The sequence below is a fragment of the Neoarius graeffei genome, chromosome 20 (genome assembly GCF_027579695.1).
Source record: "Neoarius graeffei isolate fNeoGra1 chromosome 20, fNeoGra1.pri, whole genome shotgun sequence".
NCBI lineage: Eukaryota > Metazoa > Chordata > Actinopteri > Siluriformes > Ariidae > Neoarius > Neoarius graeffei.
The window spans coordinates 15,845,540-15,869,904 of NC_083588.1; the positions used below are offsets into that span (position 1 = coordinate 15,845,540).

At 41.4% G+C, this 24,365-nt stretch overlaps 1 protein-coding gene across 3 annotated transcripts in view; it reads left to right on the forward strand.

The window, feature by feature from the left end:
- The window catches only part of gna13b (guanine nucleotide binding protein (G protein), alpha 13b), a 47,561-nt gene extending 23,764 nt beyond the window's left edge, over positions 1 to 23,797 (forward strand). For all 3 annotated transcript variants that reach the window (XM_060901321.1, XM_060901322.1, XM_060901323.1), the window contains exons 2-4: positions 5,286 to 5,503; positions 14,102 to 14,152; positions 23,156 to 23,797. In XM_060901321.1, the coding sequence (XP_060757304.1) occupies positions 5,286 to 5,503; positions 14,102 to 14,152; positions 23,156 to 23,728 (842 nt within the window). In that variant the 3' untranslated portion in view covers positions 23,729 to 23,797. The remainder of the gene's footprint in view (positions 1 to 5,285; positions 5,504 to 14,101; positions 14,153 to 23,155) is intronic.
- The last annotated feature ends 568 nt before the right edge of the window (positions 23,798 to 24,365 follow it).

A 24,365-nucleotide genomic window follows, 5' to 3' on the forward strand; every position in this document is an offset into this window, starting at 1 on the left:
TTCTTAAGTGTACTTTGTTGTTGTTGACTTAATAACAATGGTGTGCTTTGTGCTGAGCAAGCACACTAATAACTCTCCTTGCTGTTTTTCGCCAAGTCGCCATGAGTCCGCCAAGTGAATTGTCTGTAAGCTGCATAGTGCAGAAACCTGGTTTAAAAAAATTATATATAAAAATAAAATCTCGACACCGTTCCAACTCGGAAACGTCCAGTCTGAAGTGGTGTAGTGCGCTTGTATACTTACAGCTTTTGGATAGACACACCTATTCTCACATTCTTGTTTGCGGAGTTTTTTTTTAAAGTCCCTCGCTGGCCAAAAGGCCCGAAGGAGGATTGTCATGGCGATGTATGTCCGTCCGTCCCGGGAAGGGTGCTCACGTTCTGAAATCAACTTCTCTCACAATTTGTGGAGGAAGTTCACGAAACTTGACGAGGTATTGTTGTGTGTCAGTATGACACACACTGTAATTTTGTTAAATTCGGTCACATTTTACCAGAATTACAGCCTTTGATTAACAAAATTTATACTTTGACAATTTCATGAGTGTGTTTTCCTTTCCTACCCGGCATACAATCATTCCTCTATCCACCACAGGAAGCCCATCTGGCTTTTTAAAGATAATTAATTTTTTTATTATTATTATTATCCCTGCTCCGAAGGAGGGGGTGTATACTGGTTTACCTCCGTCCATCCGACCGAAACACCCTTTTTCTCAGCAGCCACAAATCGTAGCCACTTGGTACCAAACTTCAGCTTGGGGTTCTATACCGTGTGTACCGTTTTTCAGGTCTGTCCCACATCGACTTCCTGTTTACCGATAATGTATTTACGAAATGTATAGCGTGGATTTACAAACTTTTCATAACCCTTTTCTCAGCAACTACAAATCATAACTGCTTGATATTTGGTACCGAGCTTGAGCTTGGGGTTCTATACCGTGTGTACCGTTTTTCAGGTCTGTCGCACATCGACTTCCTGTTTACTGACAATGTATTTATGAAACGTATAACATGATTTTGATGCTGTTTCAAGGAGCAAAATGCAGTGTAGGAAATTCATGGAAAATATCAGCCAGACCACTCTGAAAAGTTGCCTGCCCCAATTTCAACTATAATCCGCCGTAATATCGCATAATTTTCGAAAAATTGTAAAAGAGGCAGTGCATGTAATGTATCATGCATGTAATTTCATATATTCAATTTAGTTTTGATTTATTACTGGTGTTTATGTATATAAATGTACATGTGACCTATGTTTGATTGAGTTCCTATCTAACAAAAAATAATGTGGTGTTAGCGCTGCTATCTTTGTACCCTATCCTGCACACTATGTACCCTTCAACCCCTAACCCACTCTCTGTAGTATGCTAGCTGGCTTGTAACTAGACTGCATGTGGGGCAGCTTCTGTGCATTGCTGCATGGGTTGCTAACCAGGCAATGTGAGCACAGCATAGGGGGTGACTTGGGGTGGATTTCACTGAGCTGTGTATATATCGAGCTCTCTAATTGGCTGACCCTCCGAAGCAACAGCCAATCGGAGCGCTCGTTTCATTTCTAATAGGGCTGTAACGATACACCCAACTCACGATTCGATTCGTATCGCGATTTTTGACCCACGATTCGATACACCCACGATTTTTTTAAAATGTTTTTTTAAAGTAGTAAATTTGACTTAACATCTTACTTACTTTAACTATTTAATAACAAATAATTCAGACCACTGCAGAGAATGAGTAATATGTATGCAAAAATGGACAAATGTATATCCAAAGATTGTTTTATTTCTCAAAATAATACTGTTGAGCCGGAAGCTCTGTTTTTTTCGGTTCTGAAAGTGTCATTTTTCCAAATCGTGTAAATCCATTAAGATTTTTTTCTTTTTTTGGGGGGGGGGGTACAGGGGTGGCTCTCTCACTGTCTCACTCTCATAGGGCCAATGATTTTCTGTGATCACAGAAAACAGATGGAAATTACGGAATTTTTATAGTGAAACATTGCTCGCGTGTCAAAATGTAACTGCCGCAGAAGGCTTCCGCCCAAGCAGACATGCCTTCAGTGTTGCCAGATACTGCTAACGTTTTCCACCCCAAAATATGTTCAAAACCAGCCAAAAAGCACCTAAAACCTCCCAATCTGGCAACACTGCATGCCTTTCCGGTCAAGTGATTGTGATTGGCTTGTGGCACACCTAGCCAGCCAATGAGCTGCTTGTTTACAGATTCGCTCCCCGCGTCGCAACCAGAATGGCGAACGCTTAAAAGAAACGAATGCTCTGGTGGCCAAGGACGCCATATGGCTGCCAGTGGCGAGTGTGGACGTTGCGTGACTCGCAGAAGATTGTCGCAGGTCGGCAAAAAAACGACTTACTAATAGATATAAAAAATAAAAGTAATTTAAGTAAGTTTAAAATGTAATTTAAATAAAAAGTAAAGTATTCATAAATTGAAGTTTGGAAGCGCCCATGTTTTTGGGCTGAGGAGAAGTTTGAAAAAAGGGTGTACCGCGATTCTGCCTTCTTGTATCGCAACACGGATCGTGGCTCTGCATATCGCGATTTCGATACACATATTGTTACAGCCCTAATTTCTAAGCGAAAACAATATGGCCACGCCCGAGTCGGTAAACAAACCAACAGAATCTAGTGAAAATGTCTTGAAGTCCTTCAATATGATGAAATATCGAGAGAACGATGAACCCCCTTAAAGAGGGACTGCCTGTGGGGCTGGCAACTTATAAATTCATTCCGTCCTTGCTGCAAACTGACCGCAACGGGCGGTAGGGCGGGCACCCATTTCCTACACTGAAAATGCTATTTCAGAATGGCAGTTTACGCCAGGATGCTATTTGAAATCCCTGGGGAGTGACACTGCTCTTTACTTCCTTGTTTCAGGGTTAATTATTTGTTGAAGTCAACATTCATAATGCGTGTCCTGTTCCTTTGATTGCTTGCGTTCTGATGCAAGCGAGAGCGGGGGGATATGGAAGTGAGCAGTAGCTCACAGTTGGGCTTGTTCTCGAACTCTATTTGGTCTCCGGAAATGAAAGGGTTTTTTTAATTATTATTTATTTATTTTTTAAAATCTGCGACTACTTTAAGTTTGAGAATAAATCTGCTGAAGGATCCCTTTAAATCTGGAATGTTGATTGGAGCCAAAAGCATGGTGTTAAAAACCAGTACTTGCATGTGATGGGAGCACAAATAGCAGGTGCAAGGATGGGTTTGTTTGTTTTCTTGCTGTATTTAACTGAATTTAATGTTACTTTTAATAATTAAAATAGGAAACAGTAATACCAGTGTGAATTTTACTATGAATCTAGTTTCTTTCCCTGTTGTAGAGTTTTATTAAACTTTTTTGCAAAAGTCGTAACATGGTAACTGACATCTCTCTTCACAATGTGTGCTTGTCCAAAAATGGCAACCTTGGTGTCCATGTTCTGGTGTTTGTTAATTAGAAATAATAATTCTGCAGCTGCGTAATGTCCCCCTAGTGTCTGAAATGCATCAACAGCGGTCTATCCTTATCCCCTCGGGCAGCGCTCGAAACTAACGGTGTCCCGACGTCCCGGGGACCATAAAAAATGTCATCGGGACACAAAATGATCATATCTGGGACAATCCCGGGACAATGGAAAAAAATAGATCTAGAAAAAAAGTTCTACATTAATATTATTTACAAAGCCGTAACACATACGTAGACATTCACCTAATTTGTCAATTTTAATTTTAAAACGTTAACAGCGAAAAATACATAGTAGCTACACTTTCGATGCACCTGCATCCGTAGGCTACAGAGCAGCGCATTCTGTTCTAGAATCTTCGGCCGGAGTCCGCATTATATGGACTTGGAATGGAATTGCTACCGCACACGCTGCGCCGACTCTTGCCAGAACAAAAATGCTTAAATGGTTGAAGCGGACCGACCGCGGGGAAGAAACTGAAAGCCCAGACATAACGTCTCCGGGACCTTCAGGATCCAAAGTGTCATCGCCTGGTCTGCAGGCAACGCTAGCAACTGAATGAACTTAATGAACACTGTTAGACACGTTATAAAATACAACAGGAATGATGTGGATGATATTGACGGAAGATACCGTTCAACAGAATAAGTGAGTTTTCTTGGTGTCTTTCTAGTTCAGAAAGTTTAGTCAGTCAGCAGCACAACTAGGCTCGGACCTGGCACTATGCTGATGTTCCACCCACGTTTCGGCAGCGAAAGTTCATAAAATGGATAACGGAAAGTTCATAAAAATGGGAAAGTTCATAAAAATGGATAACGGTAATGGATAACGGAAAGTTCATAAAAATGGATAACGGTCTCATCTCATCTCATTATCTGTAGCCGCTTTATCCTGTTCTACAGGGTCGCAGGCAAGCTGGAGCCTATCCCAGCTGACTACGGGCGAAAGGCGGGGTACACCCTGGACAAGTCACCAGGTCATCACAGGGCTATGGATAACGGTAATGGTGAAAATTATAAGTTGGCCTTATAAGTGCCAACAGATATTCAAGGTATAAGCAGATGAAATGAACATAAAAGGGGTCTTATTTTCAACTAAAGTGTACTGCAGATGTAGGGAGTTGAAACATTTTCTGAATGAGCTAGTTGGCCCCTTTAAATAAACGGGTATCTATTCATACAGTGAGATCGCCAAAGTTTAATAAACTGAAAATGCAATAACTAATTTTGAAGTAGATGATGTATAGGACATGTGTCGCTTGTGTCTTATTGTAAAAATGATATAAAGGGTTCAAAATCGCATAGTTACAAATATAGTAGTAACTTCATATGATAATATTAACCACTGGTTATTTCAGAGAGGAAAAAAATGGGGACACTATTGCTTCCATTCGGGACAATACAACACAGAATTCGGGACCACTGGGGGACACAAAGAAAAAAAGTTAATTTCGAGCCCTGCCCTCGGGAGTGTTCGATGTAGCAGACGCTATATAGTTAGTGAGGTGAGTGGACAATCTGAACACTGCATACTGTATGTGTGGGGAAACGCTGCAGATGATGAGGAAATTATTGATAAAAGTAAGGGGTTTAAAGGCACAGTACAGTGGTTAAATTCAGCATTTTTTCTTTCTCGTGGTAATTATTTAAAAATGTTCAATAATTATTGACAAACATTTTATGATACGTTTTTCAGATATCTTGATGGAATGATGGTCGCTGCGGACAGTATGATTTGTACACAATCATGATTGTCCCTTTTTCTGGACTGTTTTGTCTGTAGTTGTAATTGATGTGATGAGTGACTTGATGTGTGTTCCCCGTCAGGCATTCGCGTCCTTGTGGATGCACGAGAAAAGCTGCGTATCCCATGGGGTGAGCCATCAAATCAGACACACGGCGAGACCCTGATGAGCTTCGACACGCGCTCGGCTCAGGGCATGGTGGAGGCCAAAGTCTTCCATCAGTATCTACCTGCAGTGCGTGCGCTCTGGGCCGACAGTGGCATCCAGCATGCCTACGACCGCCGCCGCGAGTTCCAGCTGGTGAGCTACACGCATACACAAAACTAACACACTGATGGGTTTTTCAATGAGTCATGGGTTCTCCTGTATTTAGTACCACTTAGTCTTCATCTGTTTCGTTATCTTTCTCTCTCAGTAAGTAAACTCGCCAGCCACGTTAATAGGAACGCCTGTACCACTGGACTAGGACTAGGTAGGGCCTCGCTTTGTTCTCAAACAGCCTTAAATCTTCATGGCATGGAATTCATAAAATGTTGGGGACATTCCTTTGAGATCCTGGTCTACGTTGACATGATTGCGTTACGCAATTCCTGCTGGTTTTTCATAGTGCAGATCACAAAGGTGTTCTGCTGAATACAGATCTACTGACTGGGAAGGCCATTGAGCTCATTGTCACGTTCATGATTTTTGCTTTATGACATGGTGCATTATCCTGCTGTCTGTAGCAGAGATGCCTACTCGTACGGATCGGCCGTATTTTGTACGGAAAAGTTACGTAAATACGATGTTACGGCAAACAGTGTTATTCTGTACGGAATTTATTATAAAGTCTTAAATTCCAGTGAGTTGTTTTTAAATGTCCAAGCAACTTTTTCAATCCATGCGCGATTCACGGCTAGGCTATTTGTTTTTACGACAACCGCACATGCTGTGTGTGACATGTGCAGATTCCGCACATTTGTTCGCGCTGTTTTCGATACGGTAGAATGGCCGTGCATTACACCCAGTCAAAAGGGCAATGGATACGCGCACTGCAAACTGTGTAGAACTGACATTAACATCACTCGTGGTGGTCGCGATGACTGCAGGCGGCATGTCAACTACAAAAAAAAACATATGGAGTATGCTGAAATGGCGAGTCAGGCGGAAAGTAAATCTGGGGGTATCCAGCAGTTTTTTACGAAATCTGTGGCTGAAAAGACACGGAACGTGACACGTGCTGAAGCGGTGATGGTTGACCTATGCTTGGAGTTGAACTTGCCAATTAGTGCCATGAAATGTGAGTTAAACTTATTCAGTTTCTTTTTACATGTCTGATTTTTATTCACTGAAATATCAAACACTGTCTGTACTTCTTTAATTCAAAGTCTTTTCAGTGTTGCAAGTGTAAATGTACATGTAGTATGATCAAAAACAGAATTTTATGATTAGTGCTGTTGGGATTGTGGCAAAAAATTGATCATTCCACTGTTTTAAATACAATTATAAATGTCATTTTATTCAATGTCTCTTCTGAAGCATTATGCTGAAGTATTTATATATATATTGGGACATTAAAGTGCCATTCCACCATTGGATGTATTCTTTGGCATAAAATACAATATATTTTATGACAACATGACTAAACAGAGAAATCTTTTAGCTTCAAAATGATATATCAAACATAATTTTTTGACGACAAGTATATTAATTTTGCGACCAAAGTCACCTACCCTTTTAATTTCCGTGCGGTAGTGAAACGTGATGTCATCGGCAGGTTCCCCTTCTTGTGTACCACGTCACGTGTGACGTGGCACAGATTATCAGCAATGGCGGATAGAACGCGATTTCCACTTGTCGATTGCTGTGCCGATATTCACCACCGACCGTCTCCTTTGGGCATCACTTGCTATTTTCCTTCGCTTCTTTTCCGAAGCTGACAATCGCGTTCTATCCGCCATTGCTGATAATCTGTGCCACGTCACACGTGACGTGGTACACAAGAAGGGGAACCTGCCGATGACATCACGTTTCACTACCGCGCGGAAATTAAAAGGGTAGGTGACTTTGGTCGCAAAATTTAATATACTTGTCGTTGTCAAAAAATTGTTTGATATATCATTTTGAAGCTAAAAGATTTCTCTGTCTAGTCATGTTGTCATAAAATATATTGTATTTTATGCCAATAAAATACATCCAATGGTGGAATGGCACTTTAAGATAACAATGTCGGACTCTCTTTGGCATGAAATAAGGTGGGTTTTTTTTTTTTTTTTTTTTTTTTTATTAGAATCCGTTAACAGGTAGAACATTTTGCCAGGCAATATAATATAATACTTTTGAGGAGTTACATTCAATACCAATGATTGGTAGTCAACCGTAATGTCTGCAAACAGGGAACACTATTGTATTTAGAAAAATGTGATATATTGTATGCTCTAGAAATTTGTTGAGTGGAAATTCAGTTGAGATGGCTGCTCGCGTTTTGTTTATTCAATTCACACAACAGTTCTTTTTAATAATTTAAATGTTAAACACACTTGGTATATATACACCTCTTTATAATGGAAATGCGCATAAATTAATGTTACTGAAAGTCATTCCAAAATACTGAAAAATGTTTTCAAGAATACTGAAATTCAAAATTTGGGGTAGGCATCTCTGCTGTAGCTGTTAGAAGACGGGTCCTGAAGCGAAGCAGATGGTCAGCAACGCTGTTCAAGTGATGGATGACTGGCTGCTAACAGGTCCAAAGCGTGAAAAGAAAACACACCATTACACCACCTCCACCAGCCCTAGGCTGTTGACACAAGACAGGTTTGGTCCATGCATTGGTGCCAAATTCTGACCCTACCATCCGTGTGCCTCGGCTGAAATTGAGATTCATGAAACCAGGCTACGTTGTTCTCGTCTTGAGCCGTTCAGTTTTGGTTCGCCTGTGCCCATTGAAATAGTGTCCGTTAAGGTTTTTTCAGTAAATTCTGGCACTGTGGTGCTTCTTGCTATGAGCAATTCCAGCGTTACGGACGTGACACTTGAACTCAAAATGGCAACAAATGACCCAGTGCATGTTTTATTGTCTCCCAGTATTTAAACAGGTGTTGCATATTTTAAGGCTGTACCATACTGGAGAAGTGATAGAACAAGAACAATTCCCATAGTACATCTAGGGCATGCCAGAAAACGCCAATAAAAGATGCGTTATGGATGTGACAGAAAAAGTATCACTTTTCTTGGGTGACTGTACATTTTTATCAAACTCTGTGAAATTGTAAACCTAATGTCGAAATGGAGATATCCATTTGATAGAGGGGTCCAAGGTGAATATTAAAAAATCTTTGTTTAAAATATTTTGTATTTCATGCAGAGTTTCGGAAGGAAAAGTCAGCGTTATGGATGTGACGAAATTCCGTTATGGATGTGACGCGTCTGAAATGGACATGGCATATGTTTAGAAAATCAGCAATTTAACCACCATAACCCTTTGAAAAACTCTCTAAATATCAGCTAAAACTATCAAAGTTCTTAAATAATATTTAGGATGGCTATTGTTTTGCTGTTTTGTGGATTTTAGCATACATTTCTGTGGCTTGTGGCAATAATATAGAATTGTACATGATCAAAGTTGATTTTAGCTTGGGGTTTACATTATAAGAAAGAAAGACTGATAGTGACATATTAGGTTGGTTACAAATTGGTTCAACTTATTCACATCTGTAAAATACAGGCCTAGGTGAGATCTCTGGGAGTGGTTTTGATGCATTACATGTTGCTTAATTTTTGCATGGTGAGGTTGACATTTACATGGAATTGCCCCTATAAAGGTCTTGCTGAATCCAAAAAAGTACTTGGCTTTCACGAGTTTTCGCAATACAGTCAAACCTCAGGTCACAAACGTCCCTATTGACGAACAAATCGGGCTACGAACACCATTTCCGAACAAATTTTGCTTCGATGCACGAACGCGCAAACTGGCGGGCTTCCGCACCACGTGAGGCGTGCAGCAGCATCAGTTGTACTCAAGGTGGCGCGCAGTGAACATTGTTCGTCATTGCGTTGTTGATCCGCTTGCTTTTTTGCATTAAATTAACCCTCATTATGGCTCGCAAGAAAGTGAAAAGCATCAGTGCTGTTAAGAAGCCTAAACGTATTACTGTTGAAACGAAGGAGGAGATAATAGTTAACCATGAACGTGGTGTTCGTGTTTCTGATTTCGCCAAGCAGTACCATCAACCACAAAGGTCAAGTGTACTGTACAATTTTTATTTTAGTACTGTGTTTTTCTATAATTAAGGTTATCTTTAATTCCTTTCTGTATTCTTTTCCACACACACCCATAAAAAGTTACAAAACTGTTTCTGGGGCCGGTGAACGGATTAATTGTATTTGCATTAATTTCAATGGGAAAAATGAATTCTGTTTGTGAACGGAGTCAAAGAACTAATTAAGTTCATAACCCGAGGTGCCACTTTTGGAGGGGTGGTTTGTTTTTTTTGTGGGTTTTTTTTTTCCCCTTTTTTTTTTTTTTAAACACTCATTCTTGGTTACAACGAAGCAGACACTTGTGCTGACACCCCCCCCCTTCTCCCATGAGTCATAACAGAAAGAGCTTTTAGAGATGTTTATATCTGAGCGGAAGTGCAGACCGCATTAGCAGTGCACTGATCTCTCAGAAAAATCTCTTTCCACTCACGGACAGAAAAACAGCCGTACAGTTGAAGGTTGTTTATGTACGCCCATCCTCAGAGATGGTAAACACTGCTTCTGTTACCTTTTCTTACACCAGTTTGAAAGGGCCACGTACAGCTTTTATTCTGTGTTATGAAGTAGGGATCTCAAAACCACTTTAGAGAAACTTGTGCACTGTCCATGCAATTGGACACCAAAAATGACCAGTTCTACTTGGAATGTAATGTTAAATCAACAAATGCAGCATGACCTTTTGTGTTGCGTTGGCATAAAGATCCCTACACTCGGATACGGCTCAGCGCGATTTGTCAATATGTCGAGTACAGTGTAAGCTGTGTTGGATCACAGCTCACAGGAAGTGTCGAATGAGCCTGCCGCTGTACTGCAGTGACCTGTTTAACACCTTGCCTCGAAGCATGCTTAAGAGGAAATGCACAAGGCACGTGAGCTCAGGCTTGTTTTTGCTAGTTGTGGTGACGGCAGCTTTCTAGTGCAGAGGCCACAGGCCTGGATTCTGTTGTGGCTGAGATTTCATTGATTTTAAAACCCTCTCACTGACCACTTGCTATCATCATGGCTTCGCTTCGCTTAATGGCTGACGTCACAGAACCGCTGTAAATTGTACCGCGTCCCGAAGGTGGTGTGGTTGGATTCAGAAAGGAAATGACACATTAGCCTACTGGATGTAGCCATTATAAGATGGCTGAATTATGGCCATAAAAGGTTGCATGTGGTCAAGATTCAATCCTCAGCCAATAAAAAATTTCCCCACACCATTACACTGTTCCCACCAGCCTGAACTGTTCACACACAGGTCCATGAAGTCATGCATTTGACACTAAATTCTGACCATACCATCTGCAAATCACAGCAGAAATCCAGGCAATGTTTTGTTTTTTTCCTCCCCCACCTTCTCTCTCTCGGTCATCATCAGCTGTCCAAATTCAATGAGCCTGTGCTAGACTGTATCCTGTTCTTGGCTGACAGGAGTGGAACCCAATATGGTGTCTTGTACCCTGGTGAAAAACCTCACAGGATCTTTGCAGGATCCTTAAAGGATCTTCGAAAGATCTTCAAAGACCTTCATATGCAAAATCATTTGTAAAGATCCTTAAGGATTTGACAAGGATCTTTTTTTTTTTTTTTTTTTTTTTTTAAGGATCCTACAAAGATCCTCGTAACGATCCCCGCAAGGATCTGTGAAGATCCTCAAGGATTCAATCAGGATCTTTCAAAAATATTACAAGGATCCTGTTGAGATCTTTGGTAGGATCTTTGAGGCTGTGATCAGGAGCTTTGTCAAGATCTTTGCAAAGTTCCTCCAAGATCCGCAAAGATCTTAAAAGGATCCTTTTCAGGATTTTATAAAGATCTTTACTGGAATCCTCAAGAATTTTAACCAGGATCTTGTAAGGATCCTTGTCAAAGTCTCTACAAGATCTTTGTTAGGATCCTTTCAGATCCTTGACTCTAATGAGGCTCTTTTATTTATTTATTTATTTATTTATTTATTTAAATGATTGATTCAGCGGAATTGGCAAGGATGGAAATGGATTGAAACTTGCATAATTATGATTCATAAGAATTGGATAAGGATGTACCACAGATTCCTGAATAGCCAACATCTTAAAAGGATCTTTGAAATAATCTTTTCATGATTTTTTTCAAGGTTTCAAAGATCTTGAAAGGATCTTAAGGATTTCTTGAAGTTCTTTTTTGGATATTGAAGATCTTGACAAGAATTCTAAAGGTCCTTGAAGAGCTTGAAAAGAACTTTTGAAGACTCTTAGATCCTTGAAGATATTGGCAAGAAAATTGAAGATTCTTCAGGGCTAGACATTAACTTTTAAACCCACTTGCCCTGGGGAGAAAGTGGGGGTAAAGTTCCATTTGCCCCCTTCCCAATATTCTCACTTGTCCCCTATGTTGTGAGGTTTTTTTTTTTAAAGGAAAACCATAGAATAGTTGTGAATCGCAACATAAAATGATCACACATTGAGTTGAAGTTTGGTTATTGATTGTTTTATTATTAAGTTTGGTTATTGGTTACTTTTTACTTGTAACGGACAATAACAATTTTATCCGAAATAGTTATTCCTGCCTTAGTCGATTTATTTCCGTTTCACATGCATGCAGCTGTTGTAAAGGTCAGCGTGTTTGTGTAGAACTCGCTCTCAAGCTGTAGTCATTACTCGCTAATGTAGAAACCAAAGTTTGTATGAAGAAAACAAGAGGGTGCCAAGACTTTTGAACAGCACTATTTATTTATTAAATCATCCACCTCTAGGTTTAAAAATAAACAAATAAAAACCCTGCGCTGCATCATGACAAACAAGATATAATACTTGAGTTTAAAATTTAGTGTGTAGGTTGTCGTGTTTTATACAGATCTGGCAGCCTGTAACTGAATCAGTGCAGCTGGTCTGTCATGACCCAGCATGGGTTGTGTTTTTTTAATTTATTTTTTTATATACCTAGAGGTAGATTTTTATTTATATAATATAAAAATTTTGCGCAGGACTGTGTCCCTCTGATAACAGAAACAAAGCTCCAGCTCTCACTACTCTTAATCTGTTCTGTTCTTTCAGGATTTATTGGGCATGTTGCTCCTTGTTGAGTTGTTTTTTTTTTTTTAAATATATAAATATTCCTGAGTTGTTTGAAACCAATTTGGGTTTTCTGTGTTGAATAAGGAAGCGGCTTCACCTAAAAGAAAATCAAACACTTTCATGAAGGCGCTAACTCGAATCCGAGCAGAAAAAAATAAGATTCTTATGAAACTCTTCCATCCTCACTTCCGACTTTGTTTTTGTAAAATACATTTTAAATAAAATCGTGAATTTCTCTGGAGTTTTGAGGCTGAGCTCCTCTCCTCGTACTTTTTTTTTTTTTAACCACTCATTTACTCGTTCTTGAAGCATTTGCTTCTATTTGTTAATATTTTTCTTGATAGCGGAGAGACTGTAATGCCTTTTATCTATGTGTTTGAACAAGCAAAAACAGCACAAAAATTAGCCATATTGAAGACGGATTAAGCCTTGCTTGCATGAAAGACGATATCTGTCTGACCCCAGCTGTAATTGTCACGTGATGCATGACGTCATGCACACGGGGTCTATAAACAGTACGCGTACCGTACTACAGCAGCGGGGGTATATAAAATGACTTGCAAAGCAGTAAATGAAACCGAGACTAAGAAACCAGCCAAGCCATAATGGCGGATACGTAGTGAGGGACGCTTTTAGGAACTGAAATAAAAGATCAAGAAGCCTCATTTTTGTGGTGCTAGTTCGTAATGTATGCTCATTCCAACTTGCCCGGTCGGGCATGTCGGGGACATATCCTACTTGCCCCGGGCAATCGGGCAGTCCTTAATGTCGAGCCCTGTCCTTGAAGACCTTGGCAAGAAGGTAAAAGATCTTGCCAAGAATTTGAAAGATCTTTTGAGGATCTTTGTTGAGATCCTCAGTAGGTTCCTCAAAGACCCTCTCAAAGATCTTGAAGGATCCATAAAAGATTTTCACCAGGGTAGCCTATCCAGCTTGAGGCTTGATTATTCTTTGTGTTCAGAGATGCTTTTTTGCTCACTGTGGTGAGCGTGCACTTATTTTAGTGACCGTAGCTTTTTTTTTTTTTTTTGGCTCAAATCAGTGTAGGCGTTCTTCTCCGACATCTCTGCAGCTGCTGCACAGGCCAATTTTGCTCTCTTAAGCTCCCGTCCACGGCTGACTCCGGCATCATCTGGATTTCAAAATCGCAATTTCTGGATGATGGGGCTAATGCTTGTCTGTTGCACCGCTCAGGAGCCGTGAATTAGTGTTTGTACCCACGTTTGTAACCCTTTGCTGATGCACTGCATTTACCCACTGATTCACATGCCCTTTGAATCTTTTGTCTGTAGAGCAGCTCGCAATGAATGAATGATGCGTTGCTCTACAAACTGTAGTGTGAACTTGTTTCATGCATTTGTGGTTTCTCTGATATTGTTCATGTGTTATTAGTTCAGCTCATGGCTGCCTACTGTATTGAGAATTGACTTGTATCCTTCTATACACTGGTGAGGTTTGGTTAGACGCCCAGGTTTTTCTTAATGTAATGTGTTAATGCTCACTGTACTGTAGATTATCAGTGTACCATACATGTATTTTAAGTTTGTGTTTCAAGAGCACTGATGTGACCAAGACAGGACAATTGTCCTATAAAACTAACTATGTCGTTTGTCTTCCTCAGGGTGAATCGGTGAAGTATTTCTTGGACAACTTGGAAAAACTTGGAATGCCGGTAAGTATAGTCTGTCTTCACTGACATGGACACACATGCACATGGTGTCTTGCAAAAGTATTCATCCCCCTTGGTGTTTGTCCTGTTTTGTCACATTACAAACTGGAATTAAAATGGATTTTTGGGGGGTTAGCACCCCCATACTTTGTAGAGCCACCTTTTGCTGCAATTACAGCGGAGAGTTTCTTGTGGTATGTCTCTATTAGCTTAGCACATCCAGCCACTGGGATTTTTGCCCATTCCTCAAGGCAGAACTGCTCTAACTACTTTTGAGTTAGATGGGTTGCGTTGGTGTTAGGGCTGCTCGATATTGGAAAAAATCAATATCACGATTTTTTCAGTAAATATCGATATCGCGATTTTTAAAACGATATTTATACACCTTTTTTTAAAGCCCTGATCATCAACACCTGAGGCACCGGGCCACATTTTTATAGTACAGGCCTCATAGGCTACCTGTCAACCCTTCCCGTTGTACCCTGAAACGCCTTTTACTTAAACTATTTACTGTGCAAGCGCGTACTTTGCATAGGTCCTATCGCCTGCACAAGGCTCACGTTCTCCTCACTCAACATTTCCGATCACAGAGGATGGAGCCAGCGCTGGTATTACCAGTGATTACTGCGTAACGTCCACACTGGCTCGTAGCCAGCCAAGGATAAAATCTCTCTCTCACACACAGACACACTACAACGTAAGCTTGTGTGTTGTTAAGACACCAACATTAAAACACGCACACACACGGACTGGCCATTGGGAGTAGCGGGAGTTTGTGGGCCGGCGGAGAAAAAAAAAGTTGCGCGCTGGCCTTTAATATGATAAGCAATGTTAACAGTTTCTTTAAGAAACTGTTAACATTGCTTATCATATTAAAGGCCAGCGAGCAACTGTTTTGTTTTTTTCTCCGCCGGCCCACACTGAACCACCGGGAAAACTCCCGCTACTCCCGATGGCCAGTCCGTGTGTGAACACGCACAATATAGAGGCAAGTCCTTAAGAATTAACATACATGAAAATAGCTCAGCGGCATGTAAACATTCCCTGAAAGTGTAGGTGGCACTGCGGCTAGATGCTACGTGAAATGGCACAAGGCAAACACCATGCTTCGCTCAGTCAACAGACAAAATCCACGAACCCAGTAGTCCTCCTACTACTGTGGGTTAGTGTTCTGTGGCCAAAAACACCCTATGCACAGTCATTCCAAAACATCCCCACTAGTTGCAGGTTATGTCTCAAATACAGATATGCGTTGTGGATTAAGCGATCTATTTTCAAGCATCAGGCTTCTCTTCCTTCATCTTCCAAATGTGGACTCCGCTATCTTTTTGGCATGTCAGCATTGAAATACCATTTGCAGAGATATTTCACTCGCCATTAAGAAAAGTAAAAGCAACACATGATTAGGGCTACATGATTAGCAGGGGGACACCGTTTTAAGCGCACGGAATTTTAAAAACAATGTAATTACATCTGAGTCCGTCTACATCGCGCAATAAACCCGTCCTTAGCAGAACCTACTTCAAAGCATGATGCTAGCTGCAGATGCACAAGTCAAAATCAAATGAACCCAAGTAAACATGCCGCGGCGGGCAACATTAATAACCAAATTGCCTTACCTTAAAACGCTGCCTTGACCACAGGACGACTCGCAATTATTCCACTTAAATCCACACGGTTTAACACATCTAACACAGCTAGCAAGCTGGATATGTGCTAATATTGTGCTTGTTTTCTTCCGTAGATGCCATTTTTACATTACCCAGTCCCACATCCAAAAATATGACGTAAATATATGTTAATTGTATTATTATAACTATTAGCAAGCAAATCAAACAACATATTAAGAAATCAATATATCAAATCACCCGACACGTATGAAAACAGAAGAACTGATTTTTTACTGTTGCGGAGATATCGCGGGAGTAGAATGGATGACGTATGCAAGGCTACGGTGTGCCTTAGGGGACAGAAGGGTTCGTTTTACCTTACTGTCACGTCAATGTTATTGTTGTTTTATTGCCATTGTAGAAATATTGTGCATGTCCCTTTCGACAAATGACAAAAAATCGTTTCATATCGATATTATGAATTTTGATATCGTTTGACACCAATATCGATATCGTGATAAAAATACGATATATTGCACAGCTCTAGTTGGTGTACAGCAATCTTCAAGTTTTGCCACAGATTCTCAATTGGATTGAGGTCTGGGCTTTGACTAGGCCATTCCAAGACATTTAAAGGTTTCCCTTTAAACTATTGCACTGTAGCTTTTGCAGTATGTTTAGGGTCATTGTCCTGCTGGAACACGAACCTTCGTCATAGTCTCAAACCTCTGGCTGACTCAAACAGGTTTTCCTCCAGAATTGCCTGGTATTTAGTGCCATCCACCTGTCCTTCAGTCCTGAGCAGCTTTCCTGTCCCTGCAGATGAAAACTATCCCCACAGCATGATGCTGCCACCACCATGCTTCACTGTAGGAATGGTGTTCTCAGGGTGTTAGGTTTGCGCCACATGTGGCATTTCCCATGATGGCCAAAAAGATCAATTTTAGTCTCATCTGACCAGAAAATCATCTTCCTTCCATGTGTTTGGGGAGTCTGCCACATGCTGTTGGGGGGGGGGGGGGGGACTCCCAACGTTTTCTGAAGCAATGACACTTCCATAAAGCCCCGCTCTGTGGAGTGTACAGCTTAATGTGGTCCTATGGACAGAGTCCCATCTCCGCTGTGGATCTTTGCAGCTCCTTCAGTGTTATCATTGGTGTCTTTGTTGGATCTCTGATTAATGCGCTTTTTGCCCGGTCTGTGAATTTTGGTGGGCGGCCTTCTCTTGTCAGGTTTGTAGTGGTGCCATATTCTTTCCATTGTGCTATAATGGATTTAATGGTGCTCTGTGGGATATTCAAAATTTGGTATATTTTTATAACCCAACCCTGATCTATACTTCTCCACAACTTTGTCTCTGACCTGTTTGGAGGCTCCTTGGTTTTCATGTTGCTTGCTTAGTCGTGTTGCAGAGTCAGGGTCCTTCCAGAACAGGTGGATTTATACAGACATCATGTGACCAATCATGTGACACTTTGATTGGACACAGGTGGATCTTAATCAAGCAATTGTGACTTAGGAAGTGAATAGGTTGGACCAGCTCTTATTTAGGGGTTTCATACGAAAGGGGGTGAATACCTATGCACACTCCAGATTTCTGTTTTTCATCTTAATTCTTGTTTGTGTCACAAAAAATGCACCTTTTTAAGTTATAGGCATGTTGTGTAAATCAAATGGTGCTAACGGCCCGAAAATCCATTTTAATTCCAGCTTGTAATGCGACAAAACGGGACAAACACCAAGGGGGATGAATACTTTTGCAAGACACTGTAGACAGACAGGTGCACGTAGTCTCTCACACACTAATGGAATTTATCCGTACTGTGATTCTGCTGGACCTCATGTATCGGTTATTGACTGCTATTTCAACATCATGGAGTGGGAAGTGAAAGTTGTGTGCACTACATATCTGCACTCGCGCTATTGTATGACAGCTTTGTTTGAAAATGGAGCAAAATCTCAAAGTTTTTAGTAGCGAGTCTAAGGGGTGAGTCGAAGCCCCTGTGTGTTCCCCAGGCCCATGTTTTTGTATTTCAGAAATGTAACTGACTAAGCAAAAAAGCGGTACCTAAGTTCATTTAATAACTTGCAGCGAGCTAGTTTGGTCAATACAATTTGATTCAATTCTACTTTATATAATGCTTTTACAGGGATGCAAACGGCGTGCCTTTTGGTGGATGCCGCCTTTTTCACGGCTGAATCGTGCAGATCCGATTTTTTTTTTTTTTTTTTTTTTTTTTAAAAAGGGGGCGTTGGAGTGTCTGATTATAATTTCATCAAAGTAAATTCTGTATTAAAATTACTAAATAAGCAAATGCCGTTACAATCCATGAAACATAGGAAGTATAAGTATGAGAAGAAAGCAGTATATCAGAAAGCTGCGCACGTAAAGCCAATTGCGTAACTTCCGTTGGACTGATGGAAATCCTTGCGCGTGCAGTGAAGTGCAGCCAGCAGCAGATAATGGCACGCAGCCAATTGGCTTTACATGTGCAGCTTTCTGATTTATGGTTTCCTTCTCATACTTCCTATGTTTCATGGACTGTAATGGCATTTGCTTATTTAGTCATTTTAATACAGAATTTACTTTGATGAAATTATAATCGGACACGCCAACGCCACCCCCCACCCCCAAAAAAATCGGGTCTGCACGATTCAGCCGTGAAAAAGGCGGCATCCGCCAAAAGGCGCGCCATTTGCATCCGTTTTAACATTGTCACAAAGCATCTTTACAGAAATCTAGATTCCTAATATGCAAGCCAGAGCCAACAGTGGCAAGGACATCCTCCCTGAAATGTCCCTCAAAAGGGAGGGACCCCATTCTCTTCCTGGTGACACAGCGTAGCGTGATTGAGTAATTCCTCACTCTTGACACTCTAGTCGAACAGTCCTAAGTGTGTTACAGACATGGGCTCGTTATCGACTTGTAACAAAGTTTCTAATGTAGCACATTGCATTTGCGTCCTCAACAAAACGTCAGCGACTCACTAATGAACGCGTTAGCGATGAGATGCGGTGTTCTCATCCGTTCGCGTTAATTACTACGCCGAATAAAACTGCTCTGTCATGCTATTAACTTGCCTTTCAATTAATACTTGAATATTCATATCGCTTACTGGGAGTGCAAACTGCTCTTTGTTCTCGGGCCATAAACACTGGCTTGGTTCTTAGCGCTTCAGTTTATGACGCTTCCGCTTGTGCCTGCTCTGTCGTCAGTTATGTTGACTCAGATCTCTAGATCTGTCGATTTGCGCGATGCAGGCGCTCGACTTGACGTCACCTCACGCAGCGCTGTGCGCGTGCTCTCGCTTGGAGAGGAAGTGTGCGGTTCCTGAGTTGACGCCGAAACAGTCATTGAACTGGAGATGAACGTCAGTTAGGCAATAAATGCAAGAACGTGCTCGCGAGTTGTGTAATGTCCCAGCTGGGTTACAGATCAATGGGTCTTTTCTGTTACTACTACTACCCACATCAGTATCACTATTATGCTGAAGGCATCACTGCTGACAGCTTTACGCTGGAGACGACTCCTGAAAACGTAGAATCTTTTTAAAAAGATGACCGGTTATTTAATCCGTTTAGAATTAGCCTGAGATTATGTGGCACGCCACCATACAAGTCCCTGTGTACGTTAGTGTCGAAACAGTGATATAAAATGACTAAATGTAAATGTGTTTATTGGTCAGCTAGCTAACAAACAAACTGCATCTTCAAGGGTTTTTTTTTTTTTTTTTTTAAATTTATTTAGGTTTTTGAGGTTTTCCACTGGTCGAGCCCCCGGTGTGAGTGGTTTGTTTGGGGGAGGGGGGAAACCAGTCTGCTGGATGCGCACTGAGCCCATCTCTAGTGGAAATGTTCAGACAATTGTGTGATGTGTTTCTAGTGTGAGCAGATGATGTACACAGATTTTCCAAGTTTCTCACACCTCACTCACACACGCACTTCATTAAAGGAAAACAAAACCCAAAAATAAGCGCCGTTTGCCGATCTCTGCGAGTTCAACTTTTTTTTTTTTTTTTAAATGGATAAATTATTTGCTAAAAATATGCTTACCTGGACGCAACCATTTGCACTGGAACCGGATATCCACCTATGACATAACGGCATCGCTAGTACGCCGTTTACCTTTGTGTGACAGAGCCGTCAAATAAAGGCTTCTAATTCTTAAAAAAAATAAATTAATCACTGGGTGTCGCTTCACGCTCGCTCGCTGTCTCAATCTGCCGTCAGAGCGCAGTATTCGAACTTATTCGTAAAAAATAATGACGGTGTTACGCGCTGTACCATTTCTAACCGTGACTTTAGCATTGCCCATGGCGGGTTAAACGATTGTCAGACATGTCGGGATGAGTTTAACAGTGTCATTTGTTCATGTGCGTATTATTTACACTTGCTGGCGAGCTGCTAAGGCGACCTAAGGCCAAACTCCTTGAAGACTTGCTTAAAGTTGCGACAGAATATAAAATACGAGTTGAATAATAGTAATAAGCAGTTTACGTCAATAGTGTAAGTCGTCTACGCATTTTGTCACGTTTTCTACATATGCAGGGATGAGAATTTTCCGCCGATTGGCGGATTTCCGACTTTTTCAGACCAAAATGATCGTTTTTGAGATCGATGTAAATCCGTTGAGAATTTTTTTTTTGGGGGGGGGGGGGTTGATTAACGATCTGTGGTCACCTTATAACGCAGACATCCCAAGTCTCCCGGAAGTTCCGGGAGTCTCCTGCATATTGATAGAAGCGAGCAAGAGCGTGCGCGCATAATATTAAGGTCTGCATCACGCATCTTAGAATGTGCGCAAGGGAGACTGTGTGCAGTGTTGCCAGATACTGCTGACGTTTTCAGCCCAAAATATGTTCAAAACCCGCCAAAATGCACTTAAAACCACCCAATCTGGCAACATTGTCTGTGTGCCTGTTCATGTAGCGCATGCCAGACAAAGAGCATCTTGATTGGGTTACTCAGCAAAATAAGCCAATCAGCTTTCAGTGTGGGCGGGCTTTTGTCTTTTCTCGAGGACCGGAGTTTTCAGTTGAGTCAGTGCGGCCTACAGGATTGGCATGGCAGAGAGCGCGCGCGCCCCAAAAAATATATATCGATTACATGTCATACAAGTGTGTATCTTTTATAAATGGGGTTAGCTTATCTAATGTAGCATGTTGGGGAGAATCATAGTATCATATCTATATTTCTGGTGAAATTTTAAGTATGATAGCATGTATAACTCTCCTACTTATTGCTCATTTCATGGGGGGAATTGCTGGCATGTGCCGCGTGGGAGCGTCTGCCCAAATTTTTTAGGCAGAGATGAACTTGTAGTTTTTTATTTAAAAAAAATTTCCAATATGTAATGCCCATTGTACATGCCTGTTCTTTAATTCAAAATCACTATCTCGATCTTCAGATTGACCATATGGTATCTGTATTACATTACACAGCATCCTGTCCAGATAAAACCTAGTTAGTACACACAACAGTTGAAAGGGAAGTGATAAGCGATGTTGAATGTTGCCTGCTTAATATGCAAGAGCTCCTGCTACCACGATAACATCAGAAGAAAGCTTAAGAGAATTATATGATAGAACTTTTTTCTGGTTTGCACTTCATTTTAAAGGATTAGAGTATTCAAAGACACGAATAGCTAAAATGCAGAAATATAATACTGTAGAGCTCGTTTATATTAAAAGGTGCATTGATTTTTTTGAAATCAAATGTGAATTGATTAAAAACAAGTCTCTTGTACCATATTCATCATTTTCACCTGGGAGTCCACCAAGAAAGGGAATTTATTTCCAAATAAATTGCAAATTTTTGCTGATAAAATTAATGGTTTTGGGCTTAAAAAAAAAAAGCCAAAAATCATTAGCCCCATGGGCCCTGCCCACCCGGGCCCCGCCCCGGTTTTTTCAGACTTTTAAAATATTTTTCATTCTCATCCCTGATTTATGGGTCTATTGTTCCAAAACCTAAAAGGTTGGACTGAACATGCTGAAAAAGTCAAACAAGGTGGGATATGATATTTTAAGAAAACACTTGTCATGATACAAAAATTTCAGTTGATGGCATGTTGAATTGGGATATCAACTTCGAGAAAAATACATGTATTTCATTGCTAAAATTATTGGGTTTTGGGTGTTTTAAATCGCCAAAATCCATCAGCTTCGGCCCCTGGTCCCTCACCGAGACGTTGGCAACGGGTTATAGCAACACACGCATCATAATGGAGCGCTGGATAGTTTGTTTATTGTTAGAGTTCAAGTTTGAGTTTTAATTGAAAAATTTATCATTAAAGCATAATTATAATGATACTAGCTGTTTGATAAACTTTTACTGCTTGTCCAAGTGGATTAAAAAGTTAATGTAGAGCCCTGACTGGTTGGCGGGTTTTTTTTTTTTTTTTTAAATGACTTCTCTTTAAATGACAGTGGAATTTTTCACATTTCCACAGAAGTCACCTGTTCACACCCCCTCCCCCAGATGGTCTATAGTATAGCTTATCAATGTGTCTGAACGTCTTTAACGACCTCTCACCCATCTCATTTAGAAAGTGAAATTGCGTCTGTGCATATTCAGGATTTCCTTTCAGCTCGCCTTCAAGTGCATGCGTGTATTTGTGGAATCTGTGCGAGGAGGATTATTACTGTGTGGCGCAGTGCTCCATATCCTCCTACACGATGCCGACGTGAACACGAAGGGCTTTATCTGATGCGTGACCTCCTTCCTTTTTGGAATGCATACTCCAGGCTCGATTTAGAAGTCTGAAAACACGTTCATCATCTGATAAGTCCTTAAAACGAAAGCACAATAATGTAGATGCGCATCATCTCGAAGTCTAGTCCGTTATCTCCAACAGTAGTTGAATCCTGTTCCGTATATTTACGTTTTATTCGTTTAGTTTGAGTCATTAATTTTGCGCACACGGGGACCACACCTAGGATTAAACTTCTCTTTCTTTCTTAGAATTTTCCAAGAACGAAATAACACAAGTATGCAGGAGGTGGTTTAGGTGAACTTTTTGTTCATTCATACTCATATCACTCCCCACTGAGGTCAAATCTGAGACAGATTTCCTCTCTGGGGGAAACGAAGACCCTTGATGTTGAGTTGACGCAGTATCAAGTTGGTCTTGCGTTTATGCGCCATCTAGTGGCACAAATAACGAAATGTAAAAAGGATACAACTTGTTTATCAAGCAGAAACGAACGATATCTGATCAAATAAAACTTGAGAAATGCACAGGACAGAAACTAACTTGGTTTACACCTGAAATGTTTGTTAGTGGTCCCAGTCAGGAAGTTAATAAGGCTGCTGCATAAAGCAAACAGAGTTTAGTCAAGGATGTATAGTCCAGAAAATACGATAATGATGTATTTCTCTCTCTCTCTCGTCACAGGACTATCTGCCGAGTCAGCAGGATATCTTGCTGGCCCGCAAACCCACCAAAGGCATCCACGAGTATGACTTTGAAATCAAGAATGTCCCGTTCAAGATGGTCGACGTGGGTGGGCAGCGCTCCGAGCGGCGCCGCTGGTTCGAGTGCTTCGACAGCGTCACCTCCATCCTGTTCCTGGTATCGTCGAGCGAGTTCGACCAGGTCCTGATGGAGGACCGTCAGACCAACCGGCTCACAGAGTCGCTCAACATTTTTGGCACCATCGTCAACAACCGCGTGTTCAGCAACGTCTCCATCATCCTGTTCCTGAACAAGACCGACCTGCTGGAGGAGAAAGTCAAGACCGTAGCCATCAAGGACTTCTTCCCCGAGTACGAGGGCGATCCGCACAGCTTGGAGGACGTGCAGAAGTTCCTCGTGACGTGCTTCCGCAACCAGCGCCGCGAGCAGCAGAACAAGCCGCTCTACCACCACTTCACCACGGCCATCAACACTGAGAACATTCGCCTCGTCTTCCGGGACGTCAAGGACACCATCTTGCACGACAATCTCAAGCAGCTCATGCTGCAATGATCTGAACTCGTTCCTTAGCTTCCACTGCTCGTGTCCAAACCTGGACCACTAAACCTGACTTGGGGGAGGGAGGGGGGGGAGATCACAGAGCAAATCTTAATTCATGTGTGAGTGTGTGAGAGTGTGTGAGGGCGCATACACAGGTTCAGCCTCACTCAGAGTATCTGTCTGAGGAAAGAGTGAGCGATCATGTGTTTCTGACTGCCTTTAAAGTCACTCAACTGAACAGCGTGTGTGTGTGCGCACGCGCATGATTGGATGCACCTTTTTCTAACCTTTTATTATAACCTGTGTGCCTGTATATGACTCTGAAGCAGGTCCTGATTTTGAGTTAGCACAGCTGGAGCACAAGTCCATTCCACTTGGCATCAAATCCTGATCTTAATGGCGTCAGCGACGATTCGCTAAACTAACCGATGCTATGCACGTGTTGGCTCAGTGCTGCATATTAGTTGGCTGTCTGACTGTAAAGTAGCATCTTGACCTTAGATTTGCTAGTTCTTGGTGAACCATTATGTACCGTCATTTGATTGGCAGATCGAGTTAAACTTTAGCTCTGCCCCTCTGAACCCAGGGATGCCTGATGCTCTGCAAAATCAGGACGCGTGTGTGTGGTTGTCGTACACTGCCTTATTTC